Source organism: Podarcis tiliguerta, assembly GCF_965153285.1.
Source record: "Podarcis tiliguerta genome assembly, chromosome: 17".
Classification (NCBI taxonomy): Eukaryota; Metazoa; Chordata; class Lepidosauria; order Squamata; family Lacertidae; genus Podarcis; species Podarcis tiliguerta.
The window spans coordinates 40,266,102-40,285,693 of record NC_139550.1 but is presented as its reverse complement, the minus strand read 5'-3'; the positions used below and the strand labels follow the sequence as shown (position 1 = coordinate 40,285,693).

The following is a 19,592-nucleotide window of genomic DNA, read 5'->3' as shown; positions in this document are numbered from 1 at the left end:
GGATGCAAGCTTCTTAAAGCAGACACCAAGGTGTATTAAGAGAATTTCTAAGAGCAGGAGCATCTCCACACTGCAGGAAGTCAGCCATGCAGACAGAGATTACACAGTGGTTTGACTGCATGGACCGCCATAAACTGAAGTGCATCACACATCTGAGCTACCAAGATTAGAACTGCAGCCAACAATGTAAGGCTGTTGTCCCTCAAAATATTTTAGAAGAGCTACAGTCCACACAGCTCTCTGCACATAGGCCAGAACATTCAGCCCTCCAAATGTTGCTGAACTACAATTCCCAGCAGCCCTAGTAAGCATGGCCAGTGGCCAGGGAAGATGGGAGTTATAGTACAGCAACATCTGGAGGGCCAAAGGTTCCCCACACATTGCATAGGTCCACTGATATGGCCAACGGGGCATCTGAAAGTTTCTCAGACAATCTGAAGAAATGGGAGCAAGAAACTGAATTGCTCTTATCCAACGAAGCCATATAGATGTGTTACATGGAATACAAACATTTTTTACTAAGTCTGCTGTCTGTCTGTGCTGTCAATACTGAGCCATAGCCATCTCATAGGTTTCTTAGGTTTTTCTTGGGAGAAGAGCCATAGCTCCATTTCTAGGTTTGTGAAAAACACATGTTGGGGATCTACACTGCAGCTCAAGCTTGCCCAGTGCAGATTCACATGCTGGTAATGGTTTTATACCTGATCATCCATACAAAATTACTGCAACGTTGTAAGTGAACTGAATGTTTGCATAGCAATCAGCAATCCCATGCAAAAAATACCATCCCTTCTTAGCTGTGATCTTCTCATTGACAATTTTTAAATAGAAATATAGACTCCTGAAATAATAGTGATGTAAAAGCTAATAAAATTAAAATCTCATAGAGAAGTGCCTATTATAACTCTATACACAACCAACTTAAACACAATCATATTTTTGTGCTTGGCAGAATAGACAAAGGCAGATGCAGGAAAATCATAGCACATCAAGGAAAACCAGCTGAATGAACATGTGGCAGCTACATCTATGTTTTCAATGCTGAATTCTAACACTTTCTGTGATTTTCTTGTAAGTTTTTCACCTCACTTCAAAGCAATGCCAGTTGAAGTAAGCAAATATAATGTTTAGAGTTGCACCCACACAATTTCTCAAAAATTCTTTTGATAACAGGTGCTCCAAGTCAGCTGCAGTTCAGTACTAACCTGAGATAAACTCAGCATGGACAAGACTTGTAAACACTCCCTCACTTGATTGCCTGTGGCATCCAAGGATCTCTGCCAGGTGACCAGGCAGGAAAACTCTAGAAAAGCTGGTTCTTTTAGGCAACAAATCACTGAGTTATGTGCAGGCAGGCAAACTAGTAGAACAAAAAAATGTTGCAACCCTTTTGGGACTTGCTTGAAGGGTTCCAATGAAGGCAATTAGTTCTGATTATGCATTGAAAAACACTTTGCATAGCTTAAACAGATTATCCTAACTAAGTAGGCCAGCAGATTTTTTTAAAACCCCTTTTTAGTAAAAGCGCTTTTGCAGACTGCAGATACAGGGTTCTCCTCTGTGTGAGAGAAGGAGAACAGTACTTCTAAGTTTATGCCTAGTGAGACACATGTCTTTACAGAACTACTAGCTTCCTCAGATGCCAACTTATGCAGATTTAAATCAATGAATTAATTACAACAGCCCTACTATTTGCAAGGCTGATGCAGAGAATCCCTGGAAACCAAAGAGTGCAATTGATCCTGACCAGCTAAAACAGAAGATATTTTGCTAAACATGGTGGCAGATGGAGAAAGAAACAGATATGCCGAGATGGCGTTGATTTTAAAATGACTTTTTTGTTTTTAATAAGATGCTTCCAGTTCTCGGTACAACAGTTCAGTCAGAAATATAAACCCTCATTGTCATTAAGCCACATTATGCATGGGATCACTGCTGTTCTTTTACCAGGGCAAGAAAACATGCTAGCCGAAAGCAAGCTGAGCAAGAAGCATAGCATGCACCAGGAGGAATCCAATCGCAACAGATACACCCTGCAAAATAGCATAGTTTCTCCAGTCACTGCAGTATTGGCAATGAGGGTAGAATCCAGTTCAGTGCTCAGCCTACATCAAAACTGGTCACAATCAGTACACTTAACAAAAGCATCCCAGGTTAAATTAAGACTTACTACTCCCCACCACATCATGAGAAATAACAGGGTGCCAAGATGGCCCACTGGAGAACAGATGCTCCCTCATATTCCCCTTTGGACAAAAGTAATACTTTTTTTAAGCAATCAGGAAGGACCAGGAAACAGAACAGACCCACTGGAGGAGTAGCAAATTCATACAGGGCACGTATTTGCACAGCAGAACAGCACCTGCTCAGGAAGGGCAAAGATGCAACTGTTAATTGCAAGAAAATGAGATGTTCAGTGTCTCCTTCTGAGGAGTTGTCGCAACTGGTGGTACATTCAGACAAAACCTGGGAGTTGACAAGGATGTAAAAATAGCTATTTGTCAGTATTAAGCCTCAGGAGGCTGTTTAGACAGGTCCAATTGTTCTTTCCTGTTGCCTTTTTTAAAAACAACAACACAGAAACAGATTTATTGGGGGAAGGGCTGGTGTTATCCCTGCACAAAAAGAGTAGTAGAACTCTTATAGGAGCAGCGTGTTATTCAGCTAAAAACAAAGATTCTCCATCTCTGAACTTTTGCCAGCTCCTGTTTCAATCTAAGATGGAGTTTAATTTTTTTAAAGAAGATGGGGCAAAGGCGGGGGGGGGGGGAGGAGAATTATGGACAGTGAGACAATTTTTCAAAGCCATTTAGGTTCCAACATAATACATTAAAAAGAATGTCAATAATCCATCATAATTACACAGTACAAACTGAGTCATCATATAGACATCAATTAACGTACCAGGACTGTAAAATACCCTTCAACATAACTTTATCCTTTAGTGTCAGGCCAAAGGGCTGACTGAAGCTGCTTCCCTAATTCATTAGGCAATTATAGCCCAAAGAACAAGGATGACATTAGTCTAATAAAATATTTCAATTGTCCCAGGATAGATGAATCTTTGGAACTGGGCCTCTTCACTTACAGTCTCTCAAATCGGCATAAGCCTGATTCAAGTCAGCTACCTCTGCAGGAAGCATTCATTTCTCTAGGTTACGTGTTGTCTGAAAGTAATAGGCTCTTTATAAACCTCTCGCACCGACTAGATTAGATGCTGGACAGCTATTCTCAAAAGATAGCAACTATGGACAATCAAGTAGGTTATTGAAGGCAAGTATTTTCAGAGATTACCAAGACCATATTTGTTGCAAATTTGAACCTACTCTTAGAGAAACAGAGCAAGCCAGACTCCCTACCTCCTGACTTTTGTCCAAAAGCATGGAAGTGGCCATCATGCCCTCTTAGGAGGAAAAGAAACAATGTGATAAGGAATGCAATCCCACCCCCACCCCCAGTGATAATATCCATGGTGTGAGCACCTACCCACTGATAATTCTAACCTGCTGGACTCCAGAATAGGCAGAAACTATATTTAAGCAGGATCAATATATGAAATCCCCCATATTCCAATTATATGCCACTTTCCCAGAATACAAGAGCCACATTTCCTTAGTAATCTCCAGTCTACCAGACAGTCTGTGTCCGGTCTCAATCCCTTTCTGCAGACATGGTGCCAAAGATCACAAGTAATATAAAACTTTTAAAAAGCAGGCTAAAACTTTATGAATGAATCACCAAAGGGACAGCTTAGCCTGAAAATTCCAATGTTTTTCATACCCACACAGACCCTGATCACCTTGTGAAGTACAAAACCACCCAGAGAAGTTCCTTGTCTGTAAGGAGGTGCACACAGGGTACAGTTCAGTATTAAAGTCCTAGGCTTTAGAGACCTCCAAAGAAGCCATTCTCAGCACCATCAGTCCGGGACCCCTTGCTTCCTTTACTAGGATTGGGTGTGGTGGAATATTTGGGTGGGTAACGAATGAAGAGCCGGTCTTCTTCCTTCTTTATCCAGCGCAGCAGCTTAGTCAGGACATTGATGGCACCAGCTTTGGTCACCAAAGGACTGAAGCAGGTATACAGTTCAAACTTACTTGTGACCTAGAGAAGAGAGGATGGGAGAAAAAAACATTCAGCCCCATTCCGTAGTGAGGCTGGGAACTCTCTGCAGGTGACCATTAGACAACAGATACAGCCAACAGATACTGCCAAGCTGTAGAATGGCTGGGAAACCAAAGCCTGCAGCTATGTGCAAGAGAGGAACTTACTATTCTGTAGCAGCGCCTTATAGGTAGCAAGTTCCCTAAACTACCAGATTTCACCAACCTTTGAGAACCTATAAAAGTTCCCAGCCACCTCACTCAAGAGCTGGACTCTTAATCCACTGAACAGCAGAAAGCATGTCTGTGATCCTTAAACTTTGTGATGTTTGGTGCCGTCTCCAACACAGATTATCAACAGCTCAAAAAGCCAGTCACAAGTTTTCTGTGACTCACCTAAGCTGTTTACCCCAGCTACTCTAATTTATAGGACGCTGATAAGAAAAAGTAAACTATTTGTGAGTACCTAAGGTAGAGGTAGAAGGGACGCGGGTGGCGCTGTGGGTTAAAGCCTCAGCTCCTAGGGCTTGCCGATCAAGAGGTCGGCGGTTCGAATCCCCGCGGCGGGGTGCGCTCCTGTTGATCGGTCCCAGGCCTGCCAACCTAGCAGTTCGAAAGCACTCTCGGGTGCAAGTAGATAAATAGGGACCGCTTACTAGCGGGAAGGTAAACGGCGTTTCCGTGTGCGGCTCTGGCTCGCCAGAGCAGTGATGTCACGCTGGCCACGTGACCCGGAAGTGTCTTCAGACAGCGCTGGCCCTCGGCCTCTTTGAGTGAGATGGGCGCACAACCCTAGAGTCTGTCAAGGCCCGTACGGGCAGGGGTACCTTTCCCTTTACCTTTAAGGTAGAGGTAAGGAATCTCTGCCTTCCCACCATTCCTGATCATTGACCATGAGGGGCGTCAGGAGTTGAGTCCAACAATATTTTAAATCCATGAGGGGGTTGGATTTACAGGGGTGAATCAATGGTGAAGAGAAATGTTGAGCACTCCTTTCCTCCCTCCCTCCTGCCTGCCAAGTGTTGACATGAGGAAAGCATGGACTTGGGAGTCCTGTACAGTATTATCCTCATAACAGGTAGCTGTGCTCTTAGCTAGTGATCACAAAGTCTCTTAGTTGAAGAAGCAGCCGCAGTGTCATTCCTCACCCAAGCCAAGAGGGTTTCCTTTTCAGCTACATGGTAGATGAGACGCAGAGGGCGTGAGGTACTGTGGATACGACTGTGAAGGTAGTGATAGAGGTCAAAGAGTCGGTGCCGTTCATTCTCACTGCAGTAAGGCCCCTCCAGTTCTGGGCTGTAATTGGTTAAAAAAAACATATCAGGAAATCAAAGAACTTTGAGTCCCTCTATACCACTCTTCACTACGGGTCAGGCTACTGAACTCAGGCGTAGTGAAGAATGGGAGGGATCTGTTCACCTCAACCACTGAACAAATTCTTCAGAGATGGCAAAGGACAAAAATATAATCCCAGAAAAAGCCTCTAAGAAATGTCTGACAATCAGAAAACGTTTAGGCTCCAACATGTTTTCCAGGCTCCAGACAAGTGGAAGCTATAGGAAAAGTGTCAGAACACCAGCATGTTTTCAGCTTCCAACGTATGGCTGCTCAGTCATTGTGTTGTCTGCACCTGATGCCATACACAGGAGTTAACTTTAGGCACTGCACAGCAAGATGTCACTTTTTAATCAATTCCATGTCTTTCTGAATTGGATCCTGTGCATAGCAGCACCCAAGATATGCATATGGACAAGCATACACCTTAGCCATCTGTCAGCCTACAATGTACTAAAGTGGTCAGTGGAATACGCCCCTCATATCCTAGCACGTCTTTAGGGGAAGGAAGCTGCAAAATGGGCACATGTCAAAACAAGTTACAGTGGTACCTCGGGCTATGAACTTAATTCATTCCGAAGGTCCGTTCTTAACCCAAAACCATTCTTAATCTGAGCGCACTTTTGCTAATGGGGCTTCCTGCTGCCGCCGCACGATTTCTGTTCTCATCCTGGGGCAAAGTTCTCAACCTGAGGTACTACTTCCGGGTTAGCGGAGTTTGTAACCTAAAGTGTTTGTAACCGTAGGTACCACTGTACATGTAAAACCCTTTCAGATGCCAATGGGGCTGTTTCTAGTTGCTTTTCCCCAAGGAAATGTGGGTGCTTCTGACCAATCAAGTATTCCTTTGGCACTCCAGATGCATTAGCATTGAATCAGTAGCACCTCCTGTCAAAATGGCTTCCAGATTTCTGTGTACCACTTACAAGACTTTGCCAGCTAGCAAGAATCTCCTGATGCCCACCCTCAGGTTCTCCCTTGCGGCCCAGTAGTTTCTACACAAGGATTCTTTTTGATGCGGGGGATAAACCTCATGACTTGCTCTATTTAAAGCTGTAATTCAATAAGGCCATCTTAGCCCTTCCCACAACCTCTGGCTGGGAGTCTTGGGGGGGGGGGGAGGAAGACGAGGCAAGAGCTGTACCATCTCTCTAGGTTTGCCTGCCCCCAAAGCTAAGTCTAGATGCATCAACATAGCAAATTTAACACACACACACATCAGTTCTGGGATGGAGCTTCTTCTGGGAATAGGATTGTGCAGCAAGTTAACACTTGCAAGAAAGAGAGAGGGAGAGAGAGAGAGAGAGAAAGAGAAACTGCACTGTTCTGCTTTATCACCCAAGTATTGTTGCATTACAGCAGGCTTCCTCAAATTTGACCCTCCAGCTGTTTTTGGCCTACCATGATCCCTAGCTAGCAGGAACAGTGGTCAGGGATGATGGGAAATGTAGTCCCAAAACATCTGGAGGGCTGAGTTTGAGGAAGCATGCAGTACAGGATCATACTACCCATTATACAACAGCAAATCCACCACAAAAGCTCACTCAAAACATTAAGTGTTTACAAACACATTTGTATTCAGATTTATGAATGTCTGAATGAGACATTAAGGGGCATACCTAAAACCATTACATGTGTGAAGTCACACAGACACCAGGTGGGATTTTTTTTGTGAGCGGAAGAAGAGATGGCTGGGAGATCACCTGCTCTTGATGGGGTTACACTTCCTCTGAAGGAGCAGGTATGTAGCTTGGGGTACTCCTGGATCCTCTGCTGTCACTTGAAGCTCAGGTGGCCTCGGTGGCCCAGAGTGCCTTCAGCTCATGGCCCAGCTCTGGACAGGGATAGCCTAACTTCTACTGTCTATGCTCTGGTAACCTCTAGGTTGGATTACTGCAATGTATTTGACACAGGGCTGCCTCTGAAGACAGTTAAGAAGCTTCTGCTGGTGCAGAATTTAGCGGCCAGGTTGCTCACTGGGACAAGATGGTTTGAGAGTATTACACCGATCCTGGTCTGACTGCACTGGCTGCCAATTAGTTTCCAGGCCCAATTCGAAGTTCTGGTTTTGACCTATAAAGCCTTAAGTAGCTCAGGACCGCAATACCTCAAGGATCACCTCTTCCCATATAAAACATCCCTGACTCTGCAATCATAATCTAAGGCCTTTCTCTATGTGCCTCTTCCACAAGACATCCGGAGGCTGTAGTGGCTCATTTGTGGAATGCTCTCCCCAGGGAGGTTCACCCGGTGCCTTCATTATATATTTTTAGGTGAAAACATTTCTCTTCAACCAGGCCTGGCTGATGAATATTCCACAGCCTTTTAAAGGTGTCTTTGGGAAGGGGGGGGTATTGTTTTGCTGTTTTGTTTTAATTGTTTACTTGTTTTTATCTTATATTTTATTCTGCAAACCGCCCTGAGATCTTATGATGAAGGTTGGTATATAGATCTAATAAATAATAAAATAATAATAAGGTGAAATGTGCTACTACATTCATATGAAGTGTCAGATTGGATCATTCCCCAAACAAATAATATTGCAATAAGCAAAATCATTCACTTTCTTTAATGGTCTACAGCCAATGAATTTCAAGCCCTACACATTTGCTTCATTTGCAAATGTATTGGTTTGTTTTTGTTTTTATTATGTATTTTGTGTTTTTATATGTTTCTTTTATGTTGTGAATTGCCGAGATCTACAGATGAAGGGCGATATTCAAATTTAATAAATAAAATAAATAAAAATAAATATGGCAGGAAAAGAGATAGGCAAGCAATTAGCATTACAGGACACAATAGCTTTGTCCCTTAACAAGAGGACACTCCCCGTTTAAAAAAAATATTCCAAACCAAGAGATTTTGTCTGTCTACCCAAATTAAATCTTGAGATTTTCAGTACTCTTTTCCAGGACAGATATCATGTAACACTGCACTGAAGCAAAACTGTAGAGCATAAAAATAAGCCAAATCATATTTTCCAGAAACATGTCAATGACGGTCAAAACATTAAGAGGCAAAATGCTTCACTAACACCCCCACCACCATGAGAAACGTTGAGAATTCAGAGGGGCCAGTATCAAGTCACAAACAAATTAAGCCATCCCCTACCGCACTTCCATCTCACTGCCCTCTTCAAAGAGCTCTCATAGAGTCGAGAGGATATCTCAGACCACACATGCCTCTAATTACCTGGTGAACTGGGGAAGCTGCCGGTAGTTATCAGGTATATCCAGAGGCTTGTACATAAAGTGCCGGAGGTCTGGCACACCCACCAGCCCCACACTATAGGAAGGGCTTCTCAGGCCGCTTGAGAGTGCCTGCAGGTAGTTCTGAGTCCTCATGCCCTCCTCAATGCGTTTCTTGCAGTCCGAGACAGAATAGAAAGACTCCTTGTCCGTGGAGAGAAGAATGAGGCAGACGGTACATTCTGCATCCAAGTAGGAAATATAAGCATAAAAGTAACAATCCGGGTTGAAGCGTGGCAAGCAAATAGGCGTCCAAATCTCCCCTGTTTGGAATGCAGAGGTTGCCCCAATGAGGTTGAGCAATAGATGCAAGTCAGTGGGTTCTAAACGGCAGTCTTCAATCACTGTTTTCTCCTGCACTGTGGTGACCAGCTGACTGCGGGCCACCAGAATGGAGAAGACCAGATTGGGCGTGATGGCCTTCTGGAGCAAAGTACCCAGGGAATCCCGCAGGGAGGCTTGGAGGGGCAGGCAGCGCACAGCACCAAGCAGGAAGCAAGGGTCCGACTCCACCAGGTTCAGCAGGCGGTTGAGGATCTTCTCTGAGCCGGTCAGCAGGCGCCGGAGGTCATAGTTCTTTTTCCGCTCAAAGATGCGGGTGATGCTGGCCTCTGTGAGCATGCTGATAATCTGATAGTAGACATACAAAAGCTCCTGCCGCAACTGCTGCTCTGACTGTAAGGTGCGCGACACGGACACCAGCACCAGCGGGCCCTGCTGCACAAAAACCAGTTTGTGATCATCTGTGGTGGAAAGGAGAGAGCTAGTCAGAAGGTGCAGCAGACTGAGCTCTGCACAAATAGGACAGAACCAGATGTCAATCAACCCTAGGGGGAAAGCAAGACTGAGTAAAGTGTGCAATTCCATGGAAATGCAAAAAGTCCATATAATGCAGTATTTGGTATAAAATTAGCATCCCTAGAGCATACCTTTTTCAGATACACATTTCTTGCCCTTATGGTTGCAAAGATATACTTGAAACCGTTCTAGACAACATCAGCTGCTTCTCAGCAGCGTGGCCGAACAAGATCCCCAGCGGCCAGAGGCAGGATTTTAATGCCTTGTGTAGCTCCTTGTCTGTCTCCCAACCCCATGATGAGCAGAAGGAAAACACATGCAAATAGTCAAAGGGGTAGAATCCACTATGCCAAACAAGAAATAACTGTATTTGGGTAATTTACGTAATTTATACAGGTTGAGGAATTAAGTTTTTCCTGACAACAGAACTGAAGTAGATCTATTTAAGTCCAGGATACACAGGATACACAGACTAATTAGAACCTTATTTTTATATTGCTTTATTTTTTAAAAAAATCAACTTTATATAGTCACTATTTTTTTATTCCCCATCATATTTAACTGAATGAGATTTCTTCCCCTATGGGATCACAGAGTGAGTTTGTTGGGCAGGATAGGCTACTAAATCTAAACATGCATATGCCATATATTATGATGGAGCACAAAAGACAGGGGTACACCATCTCCCTCCCCACTCCTCCAGCTGATGATCACTCCAAACAACTCTTTTAAAAAGGCAGCCAGGCACATAAATAGGCCCTTTCAAGTTTTTTTTTTTATTATCAAATATTTTCTTGTTTTACAGAAGTATGTGTAATGTCTCTCGTATTTTTTCCATGTAACATTTTTACAAATCCGTTTCATTTGTTGAGACATTGGGAGGAGGGGGGAAAAAGGGGTGGAGGGGGGAAAGATGGGTGGGGGTGGGGTCGGGTGGCGATGTTTCTATTATGCTTAATGTATGTAGGGTTTGGTGTCAGCGTTGCTTGTGCTGTTCACTTGTGTTCCTTTGGTGGTGAGAGGTTGGGGTTGGCCTAGGGTGTGGTTGTTTGTTTGTGATTGGCTGTGGTGATCTTTGTTTTCGTGTGTGAGTGGGGTATGTGTGTGTTTTGGATCAGGTTAGCCATATTGATTTGTATGCTGTTGGTGAATTATTGTCATTGTCTTGTTGGGCTGTGTATGTGATAAAGGAGAGCCATACTGGGGAAAAGGTATCTTCTTCTGTTTGTCCCCGTGTCAGTTTCAGTTTATTGGTTAATTTTTCTAGTAGGGCAGGCCCTTTCAAGTTGTAGCCCTAGATGTTCCACTAGGTCCTGTGTTATAGTGCAAGCTATACATGCCTTCTACTCATAAGGAAGCCCCACTGAGGGCTTACTTCAGTGCTGAGTGAGCTTACGGTAGCAACCTTTGATGCAAATACATGAAACGTTGCATGCCGGAGCAGGACACATTCTGCACTTAAAAAAAAAAAAAGAGTATTACTACTACTGATCATAATAAAATATGCACTAAGAAGAGATAAATTCAGCTGCCTGGACTAGCTATGCATATTAAGTACCTTTGGGTTGTTTCCCCTATTTTGCAGAATTCATTCTGCAATTTTTACTATTTTGCTTCTGTTAGGCATGAAGAACAGCATGGAGCAAAACAGAGAAGCAAGGTCCAGTCTCTGACCCCTGGGCTCCCCAGACATCATCAGACACTGCCTACATGTTTCCAAGCGTCTCTACAACCACAAAGGTGAGAAAAAGAATGAAAGGAAATTCTTAGGAAGCTGGATTTTGAAGCCAGAACATTTGTGCTTCTCTGTGCTTGCATGAAATCACAACTACATAGCTATGCAGTCCACATGACAGCTTTCTTCATATAAAAGAAAATTACCATGATAAAAACCCCAACTCCCTCTATTGCCCAATAACTGAAATTCTTTTACACAGCCTTTACTGTTAACTATCAGTGGAAACAAGAGACTCCAAGATCGTTAGGCATCAGTCATGGTTCTGAGAGCCAGTCCAGTTTGAAAGAAACCAATAATTTTAAGCTGTAATTTTAAACTGTAGCTATAGGGATATGGCTTAAATCTGGCTACAACCATGCCCAATAACTCCTATTCCAGAGCTTGAATTATGGGGGTAAAAGTAGAGGATCCTTAACAAAATCTACAAGCCCCAACTTCCAATCACAAGTGAGTCCCAAAGCCTCATAAAAACAAGTTGTTAATTGTAATTAAAACAATGCCCCACTGCCAATCTTTTGCCATACCAGAATAAATGGAACGGATGGAATTATCCCCACTTTGGATGAATGATACAAGTGCCATCATAACACCCATGGTGGAGCTGAGGGCTTCTTCGTTGCCATAGCGCGAGTAAATGGGTTTGCCAGCTTCACTTAAAACAAAGACATGTTTCCTGTGTGCCCGCCAACTGTCAGCTGTCACATCCTCATCCCGGTGTGTAGCCGGGCACAGCTGTGCCACTTCCTCCTCCCCAGGTGGCCCATCGCCCATCACCATAGGTCGGTTAAACTCGCTGGAGTCCTCCAAAGTGTTATCAGTTGAGACTGAGTCAGACAGGTCCTTTTCACTTGATTCCTCCTGCATATCCGCTTTGGCATCTGCCTCAATTATGGGTCCATTGACTGGGACATCAGGTAGCTCCCCTTGCTCATCCAATGCAGAACAGGGCTCATCCTCACCTGGAAAAAGTCACAGCACAAGTAAGGGATTTCAGGAGTCCTAGCTTATCCTCACCTCCCTACTTGCACCAGCCTTTACCCTACTGAAAAGGCAGCTCAATTACTAAAAGTTGCAACACTTCATGACCAACTTTACAGCAAGCTTCAGCATGTCTTTCAGCCACCCCAAAATCCCTTACTTTCCTCGGTCAGATGATGAAGTCTCCCTCATCTCCCTTTATGCCCATCATTGGTTCCTAGCAGGGCTTCTTTTCAGCTGGAGCTCGCTGGAACTCTGTTCTGGCACCTCTCAGGTGGGTGCCATTAGAAAAATAGTACTGGTTCCTAGAAAAGGAACCTAGCACTTCAATGCTTTTTCTCCCCAACCAAACTTCACCACCACTTTAGCTGAGAGGGTATTGGTTCCCACACATATCTTGCTATCTGTAATCTCAGCAAAGAAAAGGGAGAGGCCTATGGTAAGCTCCTCTCTTTTTCTGTTTATGTCATGATATAAAACACTACAGGCTTTGCCAGCTTGATCTGGTAAGCAGCCACATCATCTAAAAGGTCCACTGTTAATGAACAAAATTCAGCCTCAGGTAGAATAACTGAACCACAACGGCAGAGACTTAAACCACTCACCTGTCTCTGCAGAGCTGAGCCCAGCCTTATGTTCAGGGAGATCCATCCCACCCTTAGAAGGCAAGCCAGGGTCTTCCCTCTACATCTCAAACAGCTCCTGAGAAGTCAAGAGGCAAATGTGAAAAGAGTTCCCCAGTGTTACAAAAACTAAAAAAACAAACAAACCAGGATGCAGGTGCTCTGTCGCTTACTCACCAGACCCAACCCCATTCTCAAATTAGGGACAGAACTTAGAACACTGCCTTCACAGTTCCATTCACACCCTAACTCCATCCTCCACCTCCTAAAAGAAGCAGCAAAAAGAACCTCAACCTTCAGTTTAGAAAGTATAAATGAATGCACATCGGAGAAAAGGGCTTTCCAAGGGAAACAAGAAGAAGAAGAGTTTGGATTTTATTTCCCACTTTATCACTACCCTAAGGAGTTTCAAAGTGGCTAACATTCTCCTTTCCCTTCCTCCCCCACAACAAACACTCTGTGAGGTGAGTGGGGCTGAGAGACTTCAGAGAAGTGTGACTAGCCCAAGGTCACCCAGCATCTGCATGTGGAGGAACGGAGACGCGAACCCGGTTCACCAGAATACAGGACTACCGCTCTTAACCACCACACCACACTGGCTCTCAAAATGCAAAAGTCAAGATGCAAAAGTCAATCTGTCAGCCTTGCCTGCCCTCCCTGCTCTAATCTCAGTCACATGCCTGGGCAGGGATGCCTCAGAGGAGACAGCAGGAAATGCCCTAGTTACTAATCACCACACACACACAGAGAGAGAAACAGAATTACTAGCGCTTAACTCCTGAATGGGATTTTAAGCAACTCCCATCAGCCCCAACCAGCACAGCCAATGGTCAGGGATGATGGGAATTGTAGTATAACAACGTCTGCGGAGCCAGGTTGGGAAAGGCTGACTTCGATCACTGGTCTTCAACTGTTGGAGCAGGATCCAAAGTGACACTAGTAATACCACCCTACTTCAAAATAAAACAAGAGAAAGAGAAACAGGCAGTGGACTGAGTAGGTAAAGGTAAAGGGACCCCCTGACCGTTAGTCCAGTCGCGGACGACTCTGGGGTTGCGGTGCTCATCTCGCTTTACTGGCCGAGGAAGCCGGCGTACAGCTTCCGGGTCATGTGGCCAACATGACTAAGCCGCTTCTGGCGAAACCAGAGCAGCACATGGAAATGCAGTTTACCGTCCCACCAGAATGGTACCTATTTATCTACTTGCACTTCACAGCTGGCCTAGATGTTTCACAGGTGGCTGCATTCCACAACTGCTATAATAATCTCTGAGGGATTAAACTCTATGCAGTGATTCTGAACTTCCGCAGCCCTGAAGAAATGCCTTGTTTAGTTGGGGCTACCAACTATATTCACGATCCATTTCCCTCCTGTATAGGAATTCTTGCATAGATGTTCTTCCAGCCTTTATGTCCAGAAGAACTGAGCATCTGCCCAGAATGGTGCTACCATGATGTTCAGAGCAGCTTCTTATTCTTGGCAGCTCCAAGACTACTGGAAACCGTCTGGATACAGAGACAGCACTGCCACCATTGTCATATATAGGTTCATCCTCACTCTCAAAGAATGGGCATGGCAAGTTTAAAAAAGTTATTTGCAAAACTACACATTCACAATAAGATTAATGTGAATATACTACTGTACCACTAGTACTGTCAATCCTATAAGGAACAAACAAATGAACAGGCACCAAATCATGATCAGTGATTGTTAAAAGTATTGCAGTAGATTTCCACAGCCGTAACTGGTAAGAAAAGAGTGTGGTTAATTGTGTTAGGTCATCCTTGGCACCAGTTCCTGCAATGGTAGGCTCAGAACAATAAACACTTTCCAAAAAAGTAATTACTTCTACAGCCAAGCAGAACCAGGTTCTGCCATTTCAGCAACCTAGTTCAAAATTAAGTGTCAAAAGCAGCATCCAACATGTATTGTACCCCTTTACAGAACCTGGCGCCACATCAGATTGTTCAAGTGCCCAAGCAACTCAAACTGAGCAAACAGCCTCTTGCTGCTTTATGGCCCAGTCAGAGATGCCTCTGAAGGCCAGTTCACAGTGTAGTGGGAAAACGTGTCTTTTTGGGGGAGAATATGGGATAGGTCTATCAAGACATATGGGACCACACACATATCTATAAGAGGAATAGCTAAACCATGTTAGTTTTCAGTAACATGTCAAAAGCAAACCCTTACATCACCTTCCAAAAAGTCATAGCAGGACTCCAAAAAGAAAAATCTGTTCCAGCCATTACTAGTCATAAAATCTCTTTATCTTTCTAGAGAGCTACATGTATGCACATCAGCCCTGAACATTAGTCAACCAGCAAACCATTCCAGAAAGTTCACAAAGATCCATGCAACCCAGCCCCAAAACAACACAGCAACTCACTCAGTTGCAGTCTCAGAAAGCTATGCAGCACACCAAGTACTGTACATATTGGAGAAAGTGGAAAGGAGCCCTTCAGGAGGCTGGAGAGTGGAGACAATTCAACTCTGCCTTCTCAATACAATAATAGATTCCCACCTCTGCTGAGAATTTCCCTCTTAAGTCGTAGTAATTTAAATAAGCCAATTGGCAGAAAGTTTTGGGGCTATCAAAATGAAGTGTTTCTTCACACACTGCATAATTCCATAACTGTTGCCATCCCTGAAATATCTTTAACTGACAGTTGCCAAATCCAGCCCTCCATATTTCCATCAAGAATCATCTCCCATAGGATGACAGTTATTTTACTATTATTTTGTGCTGAACTGTTGCAATTCTCTTATGCAAGGTGGGTTTTGTCAGACACGTCCTTGAGCACATCAATGGAAACCCAACAGACATGGCAACAACCTTAGGTAACTCTTTTAGATAAACTCCTATTGGCCAGATCTAAAAATGTGACGGTGGGGGGGGGGCTAGAAATGGCCATTTTCCCCATCACACCCCACCAAGCCTTTTGGGTTTTTTTTGCAAAAGAAAAAACATTTGGAGGGGGGAATGCATTACGAAATTTTATTCTTAGTATGATGAGCAAAATGCTTAAGGAAATCTCTAAGCTACAGCTACCCTCAGCCACTAGCCATGAAAACTAAATGGAGCCTCCAGGTGCCACGACAGTCTACCGCTGAACAGCAGCTGCTGCGAGGGAGGCGTGGGAAGGCCAACCAGGCCAGGCACTGCTCCTGGGCTGGGTATAAAGACTGCGGCACCGGACAGGCTTCTCTGCTGCTGCGGCAGCTGCCTGCCCCGAGGGGCTTCCAGTCCATGCCGAGGGAAGCGCCGGAGGCCCCCTCGCCCGAGAAGGCCCTGCGGCCGCCCCGCCCCGCCCCTCCGGAGCCCCGCTCCCGCCCGCCCCTCACCGTCCGCGCGAGGGCTCCGCGTCGCCCCATTGCCGCGCAGCCCCTGCGCCGCTCCGTCGCCGCTCTTCCGGACCCGAAGGCGCAGAGGGCGGGCGGGGAAGGGGAACGGACAAGCACCTCGACGAATCACTGGACGAGCAGCGGGGAGGCGGGGGCGGGGCCTCGGGGGCGCGAATCCCGGCCCGCGCATGCAGCCGAAGGCCAATGGCGGCCCCGAGCTGCTTCGGAGTGTCAGCGAGGAAAAGGGGCGGGCAGAGGCCGCGGGAAGCGACAGAGGAAGCCGAAGGGGCGGGGCCATTACACCCGGCTGAATCAACCGCAGCCGCCGAAGGCCCGAGGAAAGGGCGGGGCTAGTCAGGAACGTCCACCAATCCCAAATGGGCTTTGTCTGGAGGGAGGGGCCAGGAGCGGCGGGGCGGAGGCGGCTCTTCCAGATACGCGCAGAACCAGGAAGTGGGACGGGAGGGGGGGTCGCTCTGGAGGCGGCGGCTTCCTGAGGGTGGCGCGCAAGAAGAGCAGTAGTTCATCATTACACTGGTACCTCTGGTTACGTACTTAATTTGTTCCGGAGGTCCATTATTAACCTGAAACTGTTCTTAACCTGAAGCACCACTTTAGCTAATGGGGCCTCCTGCTGCTGCCACGCTGCCAGAGCCCGATTTCTGTTCTCATCCTGAAGCAAAGTTCTTAACCTGAAGCACTATTTCAGGGTTAGCGGAATCTGTAACCTGAAGCGTATGTAACCCGAGGTACCACTGTATTATTTTACTTAAGAGACAAACAGTAAAGTCACCAAAATAATAAAATGACAATGACAAGCAATTAGCTAAAAGCAATTAACTAAAAAACAACAAAAACCCGAGCAAGAGTTCAAAGCAACACGAACTCCCAGTCGCCCAACACCCGGGGCCCGCGCGAGCTCTGCCGCGCAAAGCAGAAGCGGAGGCTTCCGCGAGAAGGCGGCGCGGGGCGCGGGCGGCCCTGGCCGGGTTGAGCCTGCGGGGGGAGCAGCAGCAGCAGCCCAGCCCGAGCTCTGCAGGCGGCTGGGAGCGAAGCAGAAGCGCAGCAGCAACAAAGACCCCCATCCCGCCGCCCCCCCCCCGCTTCCTTTTGGCTGTGATTAAAAGCCCCGAAGACGCCGCGCAGGCCTTCTTCTCCGCAGCTGAGACGCGAGAGGGAGGCTTCGGCCGAAGCAGCCCAGCGCAGGGGCCTTTCTATAGGGCAGCGCCGCACCTGCCGCCCGCTGAGCAGAAAGCTCTCTGGGCGGCCGAGAATCAGTCCGCCAAAGCCGCGCCAGACTTCGGGCGGGGAGGTCGGCCGTCTGAAGCGCGCCAGGCCGGGCGGAGGGCGCCCCGGGCTCCAAGGTGAGGCAGGCGCCTCGGGCGGCCCATCGGGGCCCCCGGAAGGCCTGGCCGCTCTGCCCGCTGCCGCCTCCACCGCGGCCTCCTGCGCTTAGGCCAAGGCTGACCCCCCCCCCCCGGGCCCTTCCCTGCTTCGCGTTGCCCCTTCCTTCGTTCGCCCCTTTCCTCCGAGCCATTTTGTGCTTCGCCTCAGGGGCCCAAACATCTTCGCCCATCCCATCTGTGGGGATTCTCGGTGCCTTGGAGTTGGTCCGCTTCTCCGAAGGACAAGCCGTGTGGCCGGAGTCGCCCTGGCCGCGGTCCCAGCTTTGCTCCCGGAGGGGACATGGCGCCCGGGGGCTCCAGGGCCAGGCGGCCGGCACCGCCTTCGGCACTTGGGCTTGACCTTGGGCTTCCCTCTCATGTCTTTGGGGATTGTGAGCGCGAGGGCAGAAGCACCTTAGAACTGATTTTAGTAAGCTGCTCCGGAAGCCTTTTGGCATTTATATAAATGCTATAAGTAAATAAATACATAAATACCAAGGTACCCAATCTTTGCAGTCTCAAAATGAAAGAAAGAAAGAGAGAGAGAGAGAGAGAAAACAGCAGAATTCTCCTGGTCATTGATGGTCTTATGCCATGGTGGGACTTTGTCAACTTAACCAGAATGCTAAGCAAGTCCTTGCACTTTATAATCAGTGGCCTTAAAATGTGTCTGGGCTGCTGTTTCAGTTTCATTAACTTACCAATGGCTTTAAAAGGGAATTGGAAAAATTCACAGAGGAGAGGCTGTCCATGGCTATTCATCCTGATGGCTAGATGCCACCTTCCAGGTAAGAGGCAGCAAATGCCTTGGAAGAACAGGGTAACAAGAGGAGCTGGAGAGCTTGGTGGCTTTTGTGCCTTCCTTGTGGGCTTCCTAGGCGTCTGGTGGGCCTCGGGGGGAATCGAGACACTGGATGAGATGGGACTTTGGTCTGATCCAGCAGGTCTCTTCTTTCCACCTTAAAGATAAAGGTACCCTTGACCATTAGGTCCCGTCGTGGCTGACTCTGGGGTTGCGGCGCTCATCTCGCTTTATTGGCCCAGGGAGCCGGCGTACAGCTTCCGGGTCATGTGGCCAGCATGACTAAGCCGCTTCTGGCAAACCAGAGCAGCGCACAGAGACACCGTTTACCTTCCCGCCGGAGCAGTACCTATTTATCTACTTGCATTTGGACGTGCTTTTGAACTGCTAGGTTGTCAGGAGCAGGGACCGAGCAACGGGAGCTCACCCCGTCACAGGGATTCGAACTGCCGACCTTCTGATCGGCAAGCCCAAGGCTCTGTGGTTTAACCCACAGCACCACCCATGTCCCTCTTACGACCTTATTAGCGCTTAATTAGCCACTTTCCATAATCTCTGGGGAGGGGAGAGGGTCTTCAATTACTGCTTTCTTCCCATTCTATGGAATGCAATAGCATTATTTCTCTCTCTATAAATTAAAGGGGGAAAGTATGCTAGAAACTGCATGTGCACAAACTGGAGTCTGGTCTAGCACGGTTCTCCAGTATGGTCTTCTATTTTTATGATTGTCAGAAAATGGTGAAGGGTTGCGGTCTGTATGCACTGATACTGTAGAGCTATTCTAGTACCTAAGTTGAAACCCACTGAGGTAAAGGATGCCCCCCCCCTATATAATCTCAAAGTCCAGTCATTTCCTCTGAACTACTAGTGACAATTATAACTAAAGACACAATGTGTGTGTGGCTTTGCTACCTTGCTTCTGTCATCTAAAGACATAGCTCTTTAGAGGCACCTTCCTGCTATATGACCCAGTGAGCAAAAAGTAGCACACACACAGTATATATATGTTTGTGTGTGTGCCACCAACTTTTTTGGATCAGGGATATGGAATAACACAACATTACACAGCTTTTCCTTGTACTTCCAATTTACAAAAAACTTAACCTACTGAATTTCTGCTCACTATATAGCTCTTAAGGATTCAGGAACCCATTTTCCCCACACTATGCAACAGCTTTCTGTATTCAGAAATCACAGCATTGCTGGTGCCACAGATGTTTGGGCAGCAAGTGTGCATTT

At 46.4% G+C, this 19,592-nt stretch overlaps 2 protein-coding genes across 9 annotated transcripts in view; one reads left to right on the top strand and one right to left on the bottom strand.

Moving 5' to 3' along the window:
* PTPN18 (protein tyrosine phosphatase non-receptor type 18) overlaps positions 1-19,592 on the top strand; it is a 75,512-nt gene that overhangs the window by 4,517 nt on the left and 51,403 nt on the right. For 3 of the 5 annotated variants that reach the window (XM_083421041.1, XM_083421042.1, XM_083421040.1), the window contains one exon: positions 11,108-11,224. In XM_083421041.1, coding sequence (XP_083277167.1) covers positions 11,195-11,224 — 30 coding nt within the window. In that variant the 5' untranslated portion in view covers positions 11,108-11,194. Of the gene's footprint in view, positions 1-11,107; positions 11,225-18,272; positions 18,340-19,592 lie in introns of those variants that run through there. The other 2 variants (XM_083421039.1, XM_083421038.1) reach the window with 2 other exon arrangements.
* On the bottom strand, positions 1,819-18,438 carry LOC310668111 (vacuolar fusion protein MON1 homolog B-like). Of its 4 annotated transcripts, none has more exons than XM_083421068.1 (6): positions 18,253-18,438; positions 12,806-12,902; positions 11,747-12,181; positions 8,631-9,429; positions 5,252-5,399; positions 1,819-4,104 (listed from the first exon to the last, which is right to left on the bottom strand). In XM_083421068.1, the coding sequence occupies exons 2-6, from the start codon at positions 12,849-12,851 to the stop codon at positions 3,886-3,888; spliced, it is 1,647 nt and encodes a 548-aa protein (XP_083277194.1). In that variant the 5' UTR covers positions 12,852-12,902; positions 18,253-18,438; the 3' UTR covers positions 1,819-3,885. The 4 variants fall into 4 exon arrangements, with proteins under 4 accessions (XP_083277194.1, XP_083277192.1, XP_083277193.1 ...); XM_083421066.1 differs by lacking the exon at positions 18,253-18,438 and adding an exon at positions 16,167-16,287; XM_083421067.1 differs by lacking the exon at positions 18,253-18,438 and adding an exon at positions 15,211-16,162.